This window comes from Symphalangus syndactylus, chromosome 17, assembly GCF_028878055.3.
Source record: "Symphalangus syndactylus isolate Jambi chromosome 17, NHGRI_mSymSyn1-v2.1_pri, whole genome shotgun sequence".
Lineage (NCBI taxonomy): Eukaryota > Metazoa > Chordata > Mammalia > Primates > Hylobatidae > Symphalangus > Symphalangus syndactylus.
In genome coordinates this window covers 36,984,650-37,002,687 of record NC_072439.2, presented here as the reverse complement: position 1 = coordinate 37,002,687, position 18,038 = coordinate 36,984,650, and the positions used below count along the sequence as shown (strand labels likewise).

Genomic DNA, 18,038 nt, shown 5'->3' with positions numbered 1-18,038 from the left:
GCATGCATTGGCCATTCTAAGTAATGATAGTAGTCCCTTCCACCCCTATGGTATACCAGTGACCTTGGGGAAATTGTTTAACCTCTAAGCCTCAGTTTCCTCATGTTAATATGGAATATTCCCTGTTTCGTAGTATGATGAGGATTGACTAGGAAGTGCCTGGGATGTGCACTGTGCAGTGCCTGGCAGCTGCTACTGTACTCCATTCTTTTCCCTTGCTCTTTCCTCCCTCCCTTCCTCCCTTTTCTTCTCTGTTTTGCACAATCCTCCCTTCACTTCTACACAGTCATCCCTGTTTCCATCCACACCTGCCTCCTTCCCGCTCCAGAGGCAGACGCGTTCATACCCCATTAGCCATTCCTGTCTCATGTCCCAGCTTCCCTCAACCCCGATCAGGCTGGGTGGGGTGGGGGTAATTGTAATTGGGACCAGTCAAGCATAGCCCCTGCTCTGCGATGAACTGTCGCCATCAGCAGTTTGCAGTTTGGAGGCATTGTTTCGCCAGACGATGCAAAACACAACCCTCAGTCATTTTTTAGGGGGTGGCAGGTGGGGAGAGGGGGCGGAGTTGCCCTGGCAACTTTGGGTGGGAGGTTTTGCTGCTGCAACAGTTTCTTCTTGCTGTTGTCAGTCAGCCTGAGTGTAACTCCAGAGACCTGCGGGCTGAGCCCAGGCTCTGTGGCTGCATTACTATGCCTGGCTGCTGGGTCATCAGGATCCTATCTGTGGAGCAGGGAGGAGGCAGAAACGCTGAGCAGAGGAAAGGGAGGGAAAGGGCTGCCTGAGGGAGGGAGACATCCTGGTTGGCCATGCAGGTTCTGGGAACCCTGTTTGCGCTGTGGCTGGGTGTGTGTGTGGGAAAGGGGATGACAGGGGAAGCCCAGATTCTGAGAAGTCTTCAGAGGGCTTCTGTTTAGCCTGGGGACGAGTTTGTGCTGGAGAGAGGCACTGGCGGGAGAAGTTTTCATGCTGAGACCTGCTCCTGCTGGGAAAGGAAGCTTCAGAGTCCCCCCAGCGGGGGCGGGTCAGAGGGCAGGGGGTGTGTGTGAGAGGCTAGGCCACCCTTGCCAGTACCTCCTCCTCTCTCCCCTCTCAGACGAATGAACACACCTCCCCAGGGGAGATAAATCACCCCCTTCTTGTTTTTTACCCACCCCTCGCACTTCTTCCAGGAAGGATGGTTTTTTCAGGTTTAATGCAATGTCTCACATGGCCCACATGGCTGTCACCTGTTCAGAGTGAAAATGTTGCTGCTGGTAGACATCTAGTTCAGTTTGCTTCAACACACCTTTATTGGTTGCTAATGTGTGCCTGGCATTGCACTTAGGTGCTAGGATGGCTAGGACAGCCTCTTCCAGGTTCAGTGACCCCAAACGCCCCTTCTCTGCTCAGCGTGCCATTTCTAGAGCCATTTTCCCAATTCAAGCCCCTGCCAGGATTCTTTCTGGGTACTTGGTGACCCTGGCTGGAGCGTGGCAATCGTGGGTGGACCTGGGACCACAGATGTGACTGGTGTGAGGAAGGGCCATTAGGGGCAGAGTCACCCAAGGGAGGGGCCAGGGGAACAAGGAGGGCTGTGTGGGAGGGAGAGAAACTCTGGTGAGCACTTGAGAGCTTCAGGAGGAAGAGGGCCAGGAAATGGGAGACTTTCTGTGGAGACAGACACAGAAACACAGAGCTCCACTCCGGGTCCCCCCAGACTCCCTAGGCCTCTCTGGGTTGTTCCCCATCCTATCCTCACTGGCACACTCTGGAGGGGCTGGGGTTAGGAGACTCCAGGACAAGCCGAGTGCAGTGAAACTCTGGCTTCATGCAGACGGTTCTCTTTCTCACCAGGGCAGGGGGCAGAGGCCTGTTCCCACTGTATTCCAGCACCCATTGCAGGGCTGACCCCAGAAGATACTCAGGAGGTGTTTGCTGTGTTGAATGGAATGCAGACATCCCAGCCACCACCAGGAGGCACTTTTGTCCCACCTGTTTTGAATGTCTCCTCTCCTGGGGAGGAAGGGGGAATGCGGACAGAGCTGAACGATGCTGCGGAGTCCCCGGTGGGTGTCCTGGAGGGGGTGCCCTGGTCTCTGTGCTCACATCCAGGGCTGAGCGCCGGAGCACACTCCTGGGATGAGCAGTGCTTACGGGATGGCTCCAGGCAGCCTCTCTGCCCAGCAGACACTTATCAGGGGCCAGGCACTCTGGAACCAAAATCCCAAGGGGGTGGTCACCAGGCCCCGAGCCTGCCTCACCGCAGTGAGGGGAGTCTTCCTTCCCTCTCCTCCTTCATTCTTAGCTCAGTCCCAACACCAAGGTGGGCTGTGTCCTGGGCCTCGGGCAGCCATCTGTGAGATGGGGTGGCCAGTCTCCTTGGAATCTGTTTGCTGACTACAGGGTGGAGGGTCCCTGTGGCTCTAGGGTGCTCTGAGTTAGTCCTCAGCAGGGAGTGGAGCTGGATCCAGGTCCAGGTCCAGAAAGACGAGGCTTCAAGTGGGAACAAGGCTCTCAGATCCATCATTTCCTTCTCTCCTTCCCTGCATGTGGATGTGCATCCCCGGAATCACACTTACAGGCCCCAGCCATGTGCTGCATGCCCAGCTGGCAGCTGTGATGCCCCAGCCTGGAGCCTGCTGCCAGCATCCTGCCCAGACAGTCCTGTGGGCCTCCAGGGCTCAGGCTTGCCTGCGCCTCCTCCTGGGAGCTTCCAGAGCCTCAGGACTAAGGCAGGACCCTCGGTTCTGTCCCCATGGCCTTCTGCTCTGCCACTATCACAACAGTCCTCACAGCTGTAATTTTGCGTCCCCCATCTGTATTTCGTGGTAGGCTGTAAGCCCATGGGGCGTGCAGCCAAGGCCCCATTTCAAAAAAATAGCCTTATTGAGGTATAATTCCTATTACTGTATAATTCATTCATTTACAATGTAAGAGTCAATGGCTTTTAGAATGTGCAACCATCAATACAGCCAATTTTAGAACATTTTCATCACCCCAGAAGAAACCTTTATTTTTTATCAAAAAAAAAAATATTTTTTAAGCGACAAGGTCTTGCTCTGTCACCCAGGCTGGAGTGCAGTGGTGCGATTATAGCTCACTGCAGCCTTGAACTTCTGGGCTCAAGTGATCCTCCTGCTTCAGCTTCCCAAGTAGCTGGGACTGCAGGTGCAGCCACCGCACCGGGCTAAAGAAACGTTTAGCTGTGGCTCCTATGACTCCCCTAAGCTCTGTCTTCTGCTCCTTCCAGCCCTAAGCAGCCACAGCTCTGCTTTCTCTGTGGATTCCCATATTCTGGACATTCATACCAACGGAATTATAAAATAGGTGGCCTTTTGTGACTGGCTTCTTTCACTTTGCATAATGTTTCCGAGGTTCATCTATGCTGTAGCATGTATCAGCACAGGTCTCCTTTATATGGCAGAGAATATTCCATTGTGTAGGTGTGCCATATTTTGGATAGACACTGTGACATGTCTACACAGTGTTGTTTCCACCTTTTATTTATTAGGAATAATGTTGTGATAAACTTTCACAGGCATGTTTTTGCACGGACATAGGTTTCTATCTCTCTTGGGTGTATGCCTACGAGTGATAGTGCTGACTCACCTGGTACCTCTGTGGGGACCACGCTCAGGAACTGCCAGGCTGTCTTCCACAGTGGCTGCCCCGTCTTACATTCTCTACCATCGGCCCTACATACAGTGTCTACCGCACTTATGGGGTAAACTGGCCGTGACCAGGGCTGTCTCATTCCCCACACTGTCTCCAGGCCCTGGGTAGCCAGCCCCATAGCAGATGCTTGAGAGATGCAGACTGAGCCAATGAGAATGTGAAGGAAAGGGTTCTGCTGACTACGCTTGCCCACAGATCTGACTCTAGACTTCCCTTCAGCCCCTGTCCATACAGTCTTTCCTGTGATCATGTCTCTGACCCTCGCCAGGCAGTCGTGAGCTGCTTCTTGGGGCTCCCATGCTGTTTGGCCCTCATTATTTATGAATCCTCTCTCCGGGAGGCTGAGTGTGCTTCCAAGGTTAAGAGGGCGTCTTAGTCATTTCTGCAGCACCAGCCTCTAATGCAGGGCTTGGTGCAGCATGGGTGCTCTTTGGGGAGAGTGGGGAGTCATCCCAACTCTCAGGAGAGGGGTGCCACAAGGGGGAAAGCACCCCACCAGGAGAGGCTGTTTCAGGGGGTCAGTGAGGCAGAGGAAAGAGGACTGAGGCCTCGCAGAGGGTGGAAGCACTGCCGCCAAATCTCCAGGTCTTGGGCTTCTAAATGGGGAGAGGTGACTGGAGTGTCCTGGTCCTCCTCACTCCATGGGCTGCCACCATCTTCACTGCTTTCCTGGAGCTGGGAGTATCCAGGCACTGAGAATGGTTCTGGATAGGGACAGAGCCTAGGGCTTGGGGGCTGCTAAGTCTAGACATGATAGAGGACCCCAAGGATTTTCTCTAGGATGTGTATAGGGCACCATGGAGTGAGGAGGCCTGTGTGCAATGGGCTTGTGGTTTTTAACACGGCAAGTGACTTGCGAACCATTGGGGTGTGGCGTGCAGGTTTTAAGTGTGATTTGTATGGAGCCCTATTTCTTCCACAGGCCATTTGCAAATTATTTACATGTAGCGTTTCTGTTTGTATAATATTATTCATTTCTGTTCCCAAGACTCCAGTCCCAAAAAGCTGCTCACCAGTTCCCCCTCAGCCTTATCACACTTTCCACAAAGCAGAGTAAATAATCCTGATTTCTATAATCCACGAACAGAGCAGGTTTATTTTGAACAGAAGTCCAGATGTTCAGGGCAGAGGCCCTGGAGCCCCAGTGGGACAGGCTTGGCACGAGGGGCTTCTGGGAGGTGGAGTCATCCCACACCTCCTCCATCTATGAGCTCCTGAGCCAGGGCCTCCAAGTCAGCTGGGGCAGCCCCACATCACTGTCATATCAGACTAAAAGCAAAAGGAGCTAAAGGGATGGGGAACAGGGAGGGGTGGCTATGTACAGAAGGGGTTGGGTGGAGGCGGGACTGATACCATTGAGCAAATGATACCTGTTTTTGGTTTTCCATCTGTCCAGTAAACATTCCATATCCCTTTGCCCTTTGTTCTAGGCATTTGCCTGACATCACCTGCCAATGTGAGCTCAGGAGAAAGATTTATTCTCATAGTTTGGGTTCAACATACCTGAGAAAGTAAATCTACTGCCCAAAGGCCACCTCTTGATTCTCTGTGCTGAGAGGACATTGGCAGGCCCTGACTATCCTGAAATCGTGGCACTTGGTTTTGGAATTTAGAGTGGGATTTGGAGGTGTCTCCTTTTGATATTTGCAGTGTGCGTGTTTCAGGTGGTGTTAAAGGAAATTCACTTTTCTTAGGGGCATGAGAGCCTGAAGTAAGGGCAGTGTGGAGCCTGTGGTGGGAGAGGAGCTGGCTTTGTGAGGAAACTTCCATGGGATGATCCACAGAGCAGAACTGTGGCATGCCCATTTGACCTTTTGGGGGTTATTGCCATTCTGCAGTTAAGAGCAATGCATTCTCTTTCTCTGCCCTCTGTCCCCACCCTCTGGGCCTAGCTGAGGGTCTGCACACAGGTGAGTGGAAGGTGACTCATGAAGCAAAGGAGGGGTCCTAGGGGCAGCTCAGCTCCCAAGGAGGGAACACTGGAGGGGAATGTGGAGTCAATACAGGGAGGTGGGGTTTTGGAACATCCTTGTCTTCAGCCCTGGTGGGAGTGTGACATCCAGGGCCATGGGGCAGGGGCCCTGTCTCCTGCAGGTCTGGGGTCATGCTAACACTTGTGGCTGGGGGAGCTGCCCCCAGCTCCTAGCTTCGTGCTGGAGTTCCGCCCGCTCCCACAGCTCAGTAGCCCCTGGGGCTCGCAGGGGACATACAGTTCACCAGTGCCCACGATGCTGCAGCCCCCACTGCTCCTGAGGACGCCAGTGCTGAGGACAGGCGTGCTGACACCACATGGCTCATACAGGAAGGCGCCTTTGGAGCTGCTCACTGCTGTGGGAACAGGAAGGGGTGCTCAGGGCCCCACACGGTGTGGCTCTCAGTGTACTGCCCTGAAACTACTCAGCCAGGCCATTCCTCCCACCTCCTGCCACTCACCTCTACAGACACCCCATTCCAGCCTCCAGCCTCCGCGTCTCCCACCCTAGCCACGTAAAGTGCTTGCAAGGTCCTCGTGCACCTCTCTCCTTTCTGTAGAGCCTGGGCAAGGCCAGGCCGGATTCAGCTTCACCCTTTCTCAGTTTCTACTGTTCCCTCCTTCCTAAGCTTGCTTCAAATTCTCTTCCTCTAGAAGAGCGTTCTCTTTTCAGGGTGGTTCTTTGTGGCTTCTGGGCCCTGAAGCACTTGGACCATGCTGTTGCCACTGTTGCAAATCTGCTCCTAGTCTGACTCCCAAAAGATTTGGATAGCCCTTTCCACCAGCCTGGGAGCTCACGGCAGACAGAGCTCTTCCTTTGGGGTAGGGGAGGCATCAGAGGTCTGGGAAGGGGTGGTGTGGCTGCCTGTTTTGGGGTGACCAACCCCCAAGACCCCAGAGCCAGTGGGGCAAGGCTCATCTACTTACAGATATTCACGGGCCCGATGCCTTCGCACAGCCTGGGGATGAGAGGAAAAAGAAGACAGGTAACTACATCAAACAGATGCAGGTAAATGCAGCATCTCCCCACTCCCACCCTCACTGTGGACCATGTGCTGCTGTGGGTTTTCTTTTTTTTTTTTTTTTTTTGAGACGGAGTCTCACTCTGTCGCCCAGGCTGGAGTGCAGTGGCGCAATCTCGGCTCACTGCAAGCTACGCCTCCTGGGTTCATGCCATTCTCTTGCCTCAGCCTCTCCGAGTAGCTGGGACTATAGGCGCCCACCACCATGCCCGGCTAATTTTTTGTATTTTTAGTAGAGACGGGGTTTCACCGCGGTCTCTATCTCCTGACCTCGTGATCCACCTGCCTCGGCCTCCCAAAGTGCTGGGATTACAAGCGTGAGCCACCGCGCCCGGCCTGTGGGTTTTCAATGACTGTGGTGGGGGACAGAGGTGAGAGATACTAGCAGCCACCGCCAGAGGGCTGGGTAATGGCCACACCTGGTGCCCGTCTTTGACCCCCCCCCCCCCCCACCACCCCCGCCCAGGAGCTCACCTGTGTTCCTCGCCCTCCAGCAGGCGCCTGTAGGTGGCGATCTCGATGTCCAGGCCCAGCTTGGAGTTCATCACCTCCTGGTACTCCTTGAGCAGGCAGGCCATGTCCTGCTTGGCCTTCTGCAGAGCCTCCTCCAGCCCTGCCAGCTTGCACTTGGCATCGTTGAGAGCCGCCTCGCCCTGCTGCTCTGCCTCAGCTATGGCACCCTCAAGTTTGCAGCGCTGTGGGAGGGGCACAGAAACGCATCATTGGGGGCCCTGGAGCCCCAAGCCAGACTTGCAGAAGAGCAGAGAGAACACGGGGGTGGCTATGTGCCAGGCTCACATTTGTGAGCTTCATCCTAGGATTGCGACGTCTGGTTCCTCCAGGGAACTGGGATGGGTTTTCTGTCTAAAATACCTCCAAGAGAGCTGGGATTTTCCTCTTAAGTATGCTGAGGAATTTCTGTGGGGCTAATAGATTTTAAATGCCTAGCTGGTCTTCCCTAGCCCAGGAGAATGGAGTGGGTCTGATTTTATGAACAATTGAGAGTCATCTTGAATTTCAGGATCATAGAATCACAGTCTTTGGGTCTGAAGGGACCGTGGAGCACATCTTTTCTATACTTGCACCTAGTGAAGCATCCTTGCTTTTCGTCTCTGACATTGGCCGCCTCATTTCTGTTGGGGACCTATTTCCTGCGGCCGCTCATCCTGCTGTGGGTCAGCCCTTTTGTAGAAAGGGCTTGCTTCTGTTGAGCAAGGCAGCACAAGTTTATTCCCTCTTCAGCGGCACTCACAGCAGGGACTGAACCCGCCCTGCACTTCACAGACTGGCCAGTCAGTCTACGATGGCTCTCGCAGCAAAGAGGTCCTCCCCAGTCTCACCTGGGCTTTGACATTCTCGATTTCTTGCTGCAGCCGCTGGATCAGCTTGTTCATTTCCAGGATCTCGTTCTTACGGTTGCGGAGGTTGTCACAGTGGTTCCCAGCTGTGACTCTCAGCTCCTCATACTGCCAGGACAGAGAGGTCAGAGCCCCAGGCCCCACAAGGTGGCATCTCCTAGCCTCTTTTCTCACTGTTCCCAGTCTTTCCTCCCGTGACTTTCTAGTTCGGGTGCTCTCTGGTTCTCACACTGCTCCTTTACCTTCTTCCACTTCTGGGCAATTTTGGGGTCCTTTATGTGGGCTGCTCCTGATTCCCATCTCACCTCATCCTCAGCTCCAGGCTTGTTAGATTTTTCTCCAACCTCTGAGATCCCCTCCCCTGTTTAGCTGTTCCGTGTCTGGTCCTTTTCTCTGTCCCAGAGCCCAAGTTCACCTGAGGGCTCTATCCCTTTTAGATATGCCTCTGGACCTTGGAAGGGGCTTCTGTGCTCAGCCTGGGTTGCCTAACAGACCAAGGACTGCCCATCAGGATGAGAACATTTGTATGTTTTCCCTAAAAACAATAAAAAAAAAAAACCAAAATGCAATTTATGTCCTACCTTGAGGTAACACTTTTTTATAAAAACCTTTGCACTCTGAATCCAATTTCTGAATAGTAGTGTGTACAGATTACATTTGTAAGTTTTAAAAAATTAGCTGACTTTAGGTTTTCTGATAGTGGGTGGGAGCATATTATATAGAAAATGCAAAATGAGAGATAAGCACATAATCACACTCATTGGCTCTTTTGTTATTTGGTTACAGTAGGAAAGTCTGCAGTTGCCCAATAAATATCCATTCTCCTCTTCTTAAAACAGAACCCCTGGCTGGGCTCAGTGACTGACACCTGTAATGCCAGCATTTTGGAAGGCTGAGGCGGGCAGATCATTTGAGGTCAAGAGTTCAAGACCGGCCGGGCGCGGTGGCTCACGCTTGTAATCCCAGCACTTTGGGAGGCCGAGGAGGGCGGATAACGAGGTCAGGAGATCGAGACCACAGTGAAACCCCGTCTCTACTAAAAATACAAAAAAAAAAAATTAGCCGGGCGTGGTGGCAGGCGCCTGTAGTCCCAGCTACTCAGAGAGGCTGAGGCAGGAGAATGGCGTGAACCCAGGAGGCGGAGCTTGCAGTGAGCCGAGATCGCGCCACTGCACTCCAGCCTGGGAGACAGAGTGAGACTCTGTCTCAAAAAAAAAAAAAAAAAAAAAAAAAAAAGAGTTCAAGACCAGCCTGGACAACATGGTGAAACCCCATCGCTACTAAAAATACACAAATTAGCTGAGTATGGTGGTGCATGCTTATAATCCCAGCTACTTGGGAGGCTGAGTCAGGAGGACCACTTGAACCTGGGAAGCAGAGGTTGCAGTGAGGCAAGATTGCACCACTCACTGCACTCCAGCCTGGGCAATAGAGCAAGACTCCATCTCAAAATAAACAAAAACAAAAATAACAACAACAGCAAAAACCCAGAACCAAATGGAACCCTGCTTTTATTTAGGGTAACAATGAACCCAGATAAGAGAATATTTCTCAGCCTTCCAATCAATGAGATCTATGACCATGGCTGGGTAGGGCTTCTGGGTAAGCTCTTTAAAGGGGGAATGACCCAGTTGGCTTTTTTCGCCTCTGTTCTCCTTGCTGCCAGGCGTAAGCATGTGAGATTGGAGGTGCTGCAGCCTTCTTGGAACATGAGGCAACCAAGAGGATGGAGCATGTATTACAGATGGCAGAATGGTGAACTCGAAGGATCCTGGGTCCCTGATGATGTCACAGAACCTCTGTGTCGTCCTAGGCAGTCTATTTTGTACTTCAAGCTACTTCAGAAAAAAGTAAAAATTCAATTTTAACTTTTTTTTTCTTTTTTTTTAGAATTTCTGATCCTGGTAGCCAAATGCAATCTTTAACTAATAGCAGTTTCTCTACGATTCTGACTTAGCAGGATGGGAAAATGAGGTGGTTGTAATCCTGAACCCAACATGGCTGATGGTGGTTGCCAGGGGCACCTAGAGGAAAGGCCAGCCAGAGCGAAACCTGGCCATGGGTGGGCCACATACTACAGACGGGTTCACTAGGAGCTGACTCCAGGTCAAGTTTTCATACTTCCAGCCACCATGGAGCACCAGAAAATGGGCAGAGCATCACTTTGGGCACTCCCTGGGCAGTGGCACCCACTGCCTTCAGAACAAAGCCAAATGACTTAGCACAGCCCTGCAGATGTGCTGTGACCTGGCCTAAAGCTACCCCTCCAGCCCGATCTCCACAGCACATGGCACTCCAGGCCCCTCACTTTCTGCTGCTGTGTCCTAGCACCCACTGCTCAGCCTGGCACACCCTCCCCCCATCTGGCCCATTGAATCTTATTTGTCCTTCAAGATTAGATCAAATGACAACACCTTTGCCTTTGTGACACAATTTGTTCCCTCTGTCATCAAACTCCCTTTACCTGCTGCTCCACCTTTGCAATCACTTCCTGCTAGCTGGCGTTTTGGTTTGGGAAGCACATCCTTGCTGGCCACCCTATTTGAAACTGCAGTCCAACACTCCCTACCCTTCCCCTGGTTTATTTTCTTCCTAGCACTTGGTATCACAGTCTAACATACATCCACTGCACTTATGTGCCTTGTTTATCATCCATCCCCCTGCCCCTCCAACCCTACCCTGGCCCCCAGCTTGTCTCTGGAATGAAAGCGACATGAAGGCAGGGACTAGCGTCTGTTCTGTTCCCTGCTGTGTCTCCAGCTTCTAGAACTGTGCTTGGCACGTGGTTGATGCTGAATACACAGTGTTGAATGAGTGGACCAATGAGTGCATGCATGCCTGGCGCCTTTCACAGGCAGGGCAGGAGAGGCTGAGCTGATGATATTTGTTAAATCTAATTACCCTTAGGGCCCCCCTGCCCTCCAAGCAAGCCCCTAATTATTAAGTCTGAGGCCATCTTAATCACTGTTTCTGCTCTACCATTAGTAGCCACCCCATGCCACTAGCCTCCTCCCACACCTCGAAGCTTACAGCCCTCTTTGCCATCATCACCAATTAGTGTTTATTGAACGCTGCGTACAGGAGCACTTCAGTGAGTCTGCAGGTAAAAACTGCTGGGCACCCTGGCACCCTGATGACAGTCCTGGATTGTCCGGGGCGGGGAGGGGTCCCTCCCACTTGCTCTGCAGGGAAGTGGCCTGGGGCCTGGCAGAAACAACAGCAGCTGGGCTTTATGGGATTCCCTGTGTCTGTGGCATGGCGTGGCTCTCATTAGCTCCTTACCCACTTCTGCGGGGAAGGAGTCTGGGGGTCCTCCCCTCCCCTGGTTTGTCACCTCTCCAGTCTCCCTGCCTCCAAACCCCGGGCCTCACCCGGCACTGGTACCAGGCCTCTGCTTCAGCTTTGCTGCGGCTGGCGATGTCATCATACTGCGCCTTGATCTCAGCGATGATGCCGTCCACGTCCAGCTCCCGGCTGTTGTCCATCTTCACAATGACCGAGGTCTCAGAGATCTGAGACTGGAGCAGGCAGATCTCCTGGGGGCAGGGCCCAGGTGAGAAGGAGTGAGCTCTCTGAGCGTCCAGGGACAGGAGAAGGGGAGAACCCGTTCTGACCTTCCCAGAGCAGAGTGCATAGAACTCTGCTATGGCTGTTCTGGGCTTCAGTCACCAACTGACTCCTTGTCCCCACCCTCTAGTTGCCCAGAGCTTGGTGGAGACTTTCTCAGAGGTGCCTGTGAGCCATGGCCTGGATGATCCAACTTCTGTGAGTCTCACTGCCTGAGAATCGTCTCTACAGTGTGGACCTCTTTCCATGCTTGTCCTGAAATGTGCCCACCGGGCGGCCGCTCTGCTGCCCTCTCGATCCCTTGGCTCCAGCCTTGACTAACTACCCAAGGTCAGGGCTGTGGGTACCTCCTCATACAGGCCTTTCAGGAAGTCAATCTCCTGCACGAGCGCCTCTGCGTTGGTCTCCAGGTCAGCCTTCATCAGGAAGGCTGTGTCCACATCCTGCAGCAGAGCAGGGACAGAATATGACCTGGCTGGGCCACCTCCCAGGCAAGCTGGTGGCAGGGGGAAGGCGTGGGGCTCACCTTTCCTCACGGACGCCCACGGGCAGCAAAGAGGTGATGGAGCCGAGGTGGGGAAAAAGGGGTCCCTAGCCCTGGGACCCCAGGCTTGGGCCTGGCTTCCTGATGGGAAAAGGATCTGAAGGGGGTGGGGTTTAAATGAGCCTTAGCAGCAGCCTCTCAGAGCCCACTTTGCAGAGCCTGGGCCTGGAAATACCTGGCTACCTGCCTGAGGAACCATCGCGATTGTTGTTGTATTTGGGGGCTTGCGGCAGAGCTTTTGAGCTTCTGTTTTGGTTTGGCATTGGCATCTGTCCCATCTCCAGCTGCTCGGGCAGGGTTAGACATGACTCTAACCCAGCTTTGGCCTGCATGAGTGGGGAAGCGGGGACCAGGCCAATGGCCGGCCTTTTGCAAGGGAACAAAGCTGGGGGAGAGGAGGCCGGCCTTCCTCATTCTCAGGGTTAGTGGGGCTGGCACAGGAGTCTGAGGGGCGAAAAACCCTTTTTCAGAGTGGGTGGGCTGCAGACACATGTGGACTGAGTTCAGGGCTAGGTGGCCTGGGGCAAGGCAGGCCAGCTCAGGGGCTCTGCCTCTCTGAGCATCCTCCTCACCTTCTTCAAGGCAACAAACTCATTCTCGACACAGGGACGCAGGGAGAGCTCCTCTTCGTATCTGATGGAAAAGGCAGGAAAAAATGCTTTAATCGGGCTTGTGGATTTTGGAAGAGATCTTGGCATCAGACCTTTGGGGGCAGCTCTGCCTGTCACTGACTGAATGCCCTGGGGAGTGCCCAGGTCCAGCCTGTCTTGGCAACTGTAGCTCCTTCACCCACTTGAGATGGATAAGTAGCCACTTTTCAAGTTTACTCTTCTCCCCATTCCTCAGGAGCCTTTTCCCACGATGAGTCCTCCTCTGGGAAGTCCTCCTTAAGGCTACCTTCATTCCATCTTGCTGCCGAGGAGGTTCACTTCACTTAGTGGCCTCCCCTGGGAACGTAGAAGGCTGTGCTGCTGGCCTAGCTGTTTTTTCTGAGTCACTGAAATTCCCGGCTGACCCTGTGCATCCTCCTCGCTGGGAGGGTTCAGAGCCTGGCCTCTACCTGTGGTTCATTTGCAGAGGTAGCAATTATCCATTTTACCAGATCCACAGAGACAGCCAGGCTATTTCCTCAAGCTCCTTGGGGCTCCTCAGCCCACTCAGCACTCCCCTAAGGCAGAGGGAATTGGTCAGGGGATTCAGTTTGATGAGCAGCATCAATCCATTAAAAGCTTCTCTGCTTCATCATGCCCATCTCTCTTTTTTTCCAGCAGAACTGCTGCAGCACTGGCCCTGGACTCTGGAGCCTAGCCCCCTGGGTTTGAATCCTGGCTCTGTCCTGTGCAAGCTGTGGGCAAGTTGGGTAAGTGACTTGGCCTTTCTGCCTCATGATGCACAGCTTCGTCATCCATAGAATGAGGCTAACACTAGTTCTGCCTCACAGGGCTGTTGTGAGCTAACATGTCACATGCATTAATACCTGAAGAGCACTAGGACAGTGCCTGGCACAGGCTCTTTACTGTGAAAGTGTTTGCTATTCTTAAAATACCAGTTGGACCTCATCCTTCTTCAATTGTCTCACTTTTAAAAGCCAAAGTTCTCATCCTGAGCTGCAAATCCTGTCTCTTAATCTCACCTTGCTACTCACTCCTCAAGAAAGGCATTGCTTCTGCTGACGGGCTGGCCTCCAGCCCTCCCACAGCCTCACTGCATCTCACCTGTCACAGTCTGCTAGAGTTGTCCCCTTCACTTGGCAGGCCCTTCCTCTTTCTTGCCACCCATTCCTGTCCTTTCCCCATTTCCAAAATGGAGGATAATGCCATTGGAATGAGCCATTATCCTCCAAGGGCCAGAGGAAATTGCACCTCCTCCAAGAAGGCTTCCTGGACTCCTGCTCTTTCCCTTTCTTGGGATTCCTCTCCCTTCTCCTCTGTTTGTGTGTAGGTGCAGGTGGTCTGTGCACACTGGACTGGGAAAGAGTTAGCCTTTTTTCTTTCAATAGCACCCACACTTTCTAGCACAGTGTCTGGCATTGAGTAGGCATGTGGTTGACACCTGCAGTGAGTGTCCCCAACATGGCTCCACTTCACTGACCCAAACCCTTCTAACCTGTTGCTCTCAGTATATTTGCCCTGTTTCTCCTCAATAGAAAGACACCTGTTTCAACTTGCCTGCCTTTAACATGCACTCCCATAGGACACTGAACTGTCACGGGGCACTGGATTCCCATAGGACACTGGATTCCCATGGGGCACTCGGCCCAGGACCTGGTGAGACAATTTATCTGGGCCTCAACCTCTTGCAAGCGCTTAATTACCATATGCTTATCAACCACCTACTCCAAGCTGTGAATCAGATCTGGAGCACTTCCTTAGCGGGAGCAAGTGGGGCGGAAGACAAAACAGGAACCACAAAGAACTGGGAAGTGAGGCAGAAGGAGCTAGAGCCTGATATGCGGGAAAAGGGCAGAAGGGCTGTGCAGGAAGCCAGAGTTGGGGGTGAAAGAAAAGGTGGGCTGTGGTAGCTTGGACATGGAGCAGAGAGATGCTGAGAGGGGTGTGTCAGGCAGGAGAAGCAGCAGGAACAAAGGCCAGGAGGGAAGAGGCCTGGGGATCTGTCTGTGGAATAGGAAGTAGTTCAGGATCTGCAAAGGCAGAACAGGCAGTTTCAGCCGGAAGCTGGAGCTCCAGAAGCCACACATGAAAGAGCTTGTTTTACAGAGAGAGAGAGAGAGATCCTGAGGGCCTTATTTAGGTGGAGTAGTGGGGAGATAGATGGCAATACACAGTCTCAGAGCTCCCACCGTGTGCCAAGTGGGGCGCCCTGCTGACACGATCCCACCTAACTGTTCTGCCACCCAGTGAACTAAGTTTAGGCTTCCCATTTTATAAATGGGAAATCAGGGCCCGGACTGTTTCTGTCCCTTGCCCCAGGTCCACCAGTGGGGTGAAAGCAGCACTGACTCACTTTTTCTTGTAGCCCTCCAGTGCAGCCTGGAGGCTGCAGAGCTCTGACTCTAGCCTCACACGGTCCCCGGACACACAGTCCAGCTGCCGCCGAAGGGCGCTGATATAGCCCTCGAAGATGGGCTCGATGTTGGTCTGGCAGCACCTCTGCTGCTGCATGAAGTTCCACTTGGTCTCCAGCAGCTTGTTCTTCTGCTCCAGGAAACGGACCTGCAGCCAAGAATGGAATGTCACCAGGCAGCAGAGATCCTGGGGACCATGACTTAGAGAGGACAATGGAATGAGTTTGTGCCCTCTCTCCCAACACATGGCTACCAGTGCACTAGAATTTGCAAAAATCAGGGTCTCTGCATAGACTGGCATCTGAGGGTATGTGTCTCTGTGTCTCCCCTGCCTGGGAGAGCCTAGTGGACCCCTACCTTCCACTCAGAGGTTGTGTGTTGTAGTGGATAGTACTTCTCCAAGAGGCCTGGGCAAGTCCTGTTTCAGCACTGCCTGCCTGCCTCTCTCTATCCTCGTGACCTTGACCAAGACATCCTGTCCCTTCAAGCCTCACTTTGCTTCCCAAAGCTCCTACCTGGGACAGTGTATGGGAAGGGACTCTGTTAACTTCATACTAATGTCAGAGGATGTGAAGCTTGGGGGTCGAGGCTTTCCTTTATGACAGCCTAGGGACACTCAGGGGAAAAGTCAGATCAAGGGACTCTAAGCTCTTTTCACCTACTATGCTTCATCCTACATGGCTGTATCTGAAAAAAGTCCAGGTCATAGTAATGTGGACAGCTGCTGGCCTCCTCCTCCCTTTTTGTAAAGTGGAAACAGAGATTAGGAGTTGAGTAAGTTCACCATGGCCACCCGGCTGGACATTGACTAAGGGAACGTGGGCTCCAGCCCTTGTTCTGGAATTTTCCATATTGTGCATTGTCTGTCAAGAAAACTACAGAAGTAGCATTGCCCTACTTCTGGTCAGTGGCTGCATCAGCACGAGGCTCCCAGCCTAACAGAAGGTGCTGTGATGTTGTTGCTAATCAGGGCCCATGTTTTTGGAGTAAGTTTATAGCCAGAACTTAATAAACTTTAGAAATAAAACTGTAAGTTTGACTAAACAAGTTCCTCTGTGAAGCACTTTGGCATATATTACCTCCTCTAATCTCCCGCCGTCACTCCTCCCCTTCCTCACCGGGCAGCACCATCCAAAGGCCAAGAGGTGAATGGCTTGCACGGGGATTCCGGGTATAGGAGTAGAGTCAACGCCAGTGGCCAGGGCTCCTGACCTCTGGCCCAGGACTCTTGCCCCTCAACCTTAGGGTCACCAGAAACACCAGCTCAAACTGTGGAATGAATCCTCACCCCAAGAGCCTCCCTGGGGCGTGGGATGGACCCAGAGGCTGCTGAGGGATGGCAGGCCAGTTCAGCACCTTCTGAAGGCGTGCCTTCCTAGCAGCCTTTCAGTGGCTCTGGGGATGACAGATGTAAGACTTTCGTGACCGTCACCTTGTGCCTCTAGCTCTGACTGTCCACTTTCCTCTCATCCCAGGCCTAAACTGATTGGAAATTCTGAAGTCACAGTGCCCATCCTCACCTTCAGGCTCAGGAGTTGTGACACAGCTCAGGCACACAGAAGGCAGTTCTACTGTTAAAGCCTCATCAGGAAGGGCATTTCTCTGCCTCTCTGCTCATTCCTTTCAGTGTTGCTTTGGAAGTTCCTCTTATAGTCTGACCTCAGGCAACCTTGGTGATGGGTGATTTTGTCAGATAATATTCAGAGAAAGATGATATATTTTAAAAAAGACAAGGAAGCAGAAATGTTTAGTGCGGAGTCTGATCTAACTGGCTTTCAAAGGCTGGTGGTCGTGGAATGTGAGAGAGGCCACTGGATAAACTGAGGCTTCCTCAATGTCAGTCTCCTCCTGGTTCCCTTGGACCAGAACAAGACCAGACCCCAGATCTGCAGTGGGTCCTCCCACGGCCCTGGGCCACTGCCCCCTTACCTTGTTGATGAAAGATGCGAAGCGGTTATTGAGGCACTTGATCTGCTCCTTCTCATCCCTCTTTACCCTCTGCACGGTCGGGTCAATCTCCAGTGCCAGTGGGACCAGCAGGCTCTCATTGATGGTGACAGGGGTGATGCAGGCAGAAGGCCCACAGGTGGCCCCCAGTCGGTACCCAAAGCCAGGTAGGGTACCTCCACACCTGGAGGCTACCCGGGGCCTCCCAAAGCCCACGTTGCACAGGCTCCGTGAGCGGAGGCAGCCCAGAGCTCGGAGGCCCCCACCACCCCCGGGCCGGCATGGCCCCTTGCTCACTGCATAGTGAGTGACCATCCGGGGCATGACAGCCGAGTAAGAGCTGAAACTCTGACTGCCACACCTGGAGCCTGGCTGGAAGGAGTGGTACGACATGGCAGGAGAGAGAGGCAGAGAAATGGGGCCCTGGAGAAAAGAATGGGGGCAGGATGATCAAGTCAGGCTCAGCTTCCCCCCTTTTATCTGATAGGGGGATGGAGGGCTGAGCTGGGTCAAACCCCAAATCAGCATTAAACTAGGTTTATGAGCTTGGGATATTGGCAGAGCTAAGTAGCAATGTGGATAATTAGGGTAGCAAAGAGCAAAGAGAAGGGGCCAATGGTCAGTGCTAGTGGGCCCTATAAAAATCCTATTTGTCCTCCTTCCTTGATTGTGGGGGTGATGAAAGGGGCCAACCAGACAGATACGTTCCATGTATCCAATGGCTCAGCCTCAAGGAAAGGGAGAATTGGGACTACGTCATTTCATAAGAGGGGAGGCGTGCCATGAATTATACACCCTGGCTTCTCTGGGATTAGAGGGCAAGTCCCATATGCTTAAAGATGCTCTGGCTCTTTCCCCAAGGCTGCTCCTAGGTTTTTTTTGCAGATCCTCAACCCAAGTGCCCTCTGTGGGCTCCTAGGTGAGTCAGGAAGTTCCCAGGAGGAAG

At 53.0% G+C, this 18,038-nt stretch overlaps 1 protein-coding gene across 1 annotated transcript; it reads right to left on the bottom strand.

Annotated features, from left to right (window-relative positions):
• Positions 1 to 4,718: 4,718 nt before the first annotated feature.
• KRT82 (keratin 82) lies at positions 4,719 to 17,543 on the bottom strand. Its single transcript, XM_055247350.1, has 9 exons — positions 17,075 to 17,543; positions 15,085 to 15,293; positions 12,693 to 12,753; positions 11,924 to 12,019; positions 11,381 to 11,545; positions 7,992 to 8,117; positions 7,126 to 7,346; positions 6,557 to 6,588; positions 4,719 to 5,985 (listed from the first exon to the last, which is right to left on the bottom strand). Exons 1-9 carry the CDS (start codon positions 17,483 to 17,485, stop codon positions 5,765 to 5,767), a joined length of 1,542 nt encoding a protein of 513 aa, XP_055103325.1. The 5' UTR covers positions 17,486 to 17,543; the 3' UTR covers positions 4,719 to 5,764.
• Positions 17,544 to 18,038: the final 495 nt, after the last annotated feature.

What these genes read in the sequence shown, in the direction of transcription:
- KRT82 (XM_055247350.1), bottom strand. Translation starts at nt 17,485, where the DNA reads ATGTCGTACCACTCCTTCCAGCCAGGCTCCAGGTGTGGCAGTCAGAGT. An exon ending in CTGGAGGGCTACAAGAAAAA is followed by an intron (nt 12,754 to 15,084) that starts GTGAGTCAGTGC and finishes CTTTTCCATCAG; the next exon opens with ATACGAAGAGGAGCTCTCCC. An exon ending in TCGAGAATGTCAAAGCCCAG is followed by an intron (nt 7,347 to 7,991) that starts GTGAGACTGGGG and finishes CCCCTCCCACAG; the next exon opens with CGCTGCAAACTTGAGGGTGC.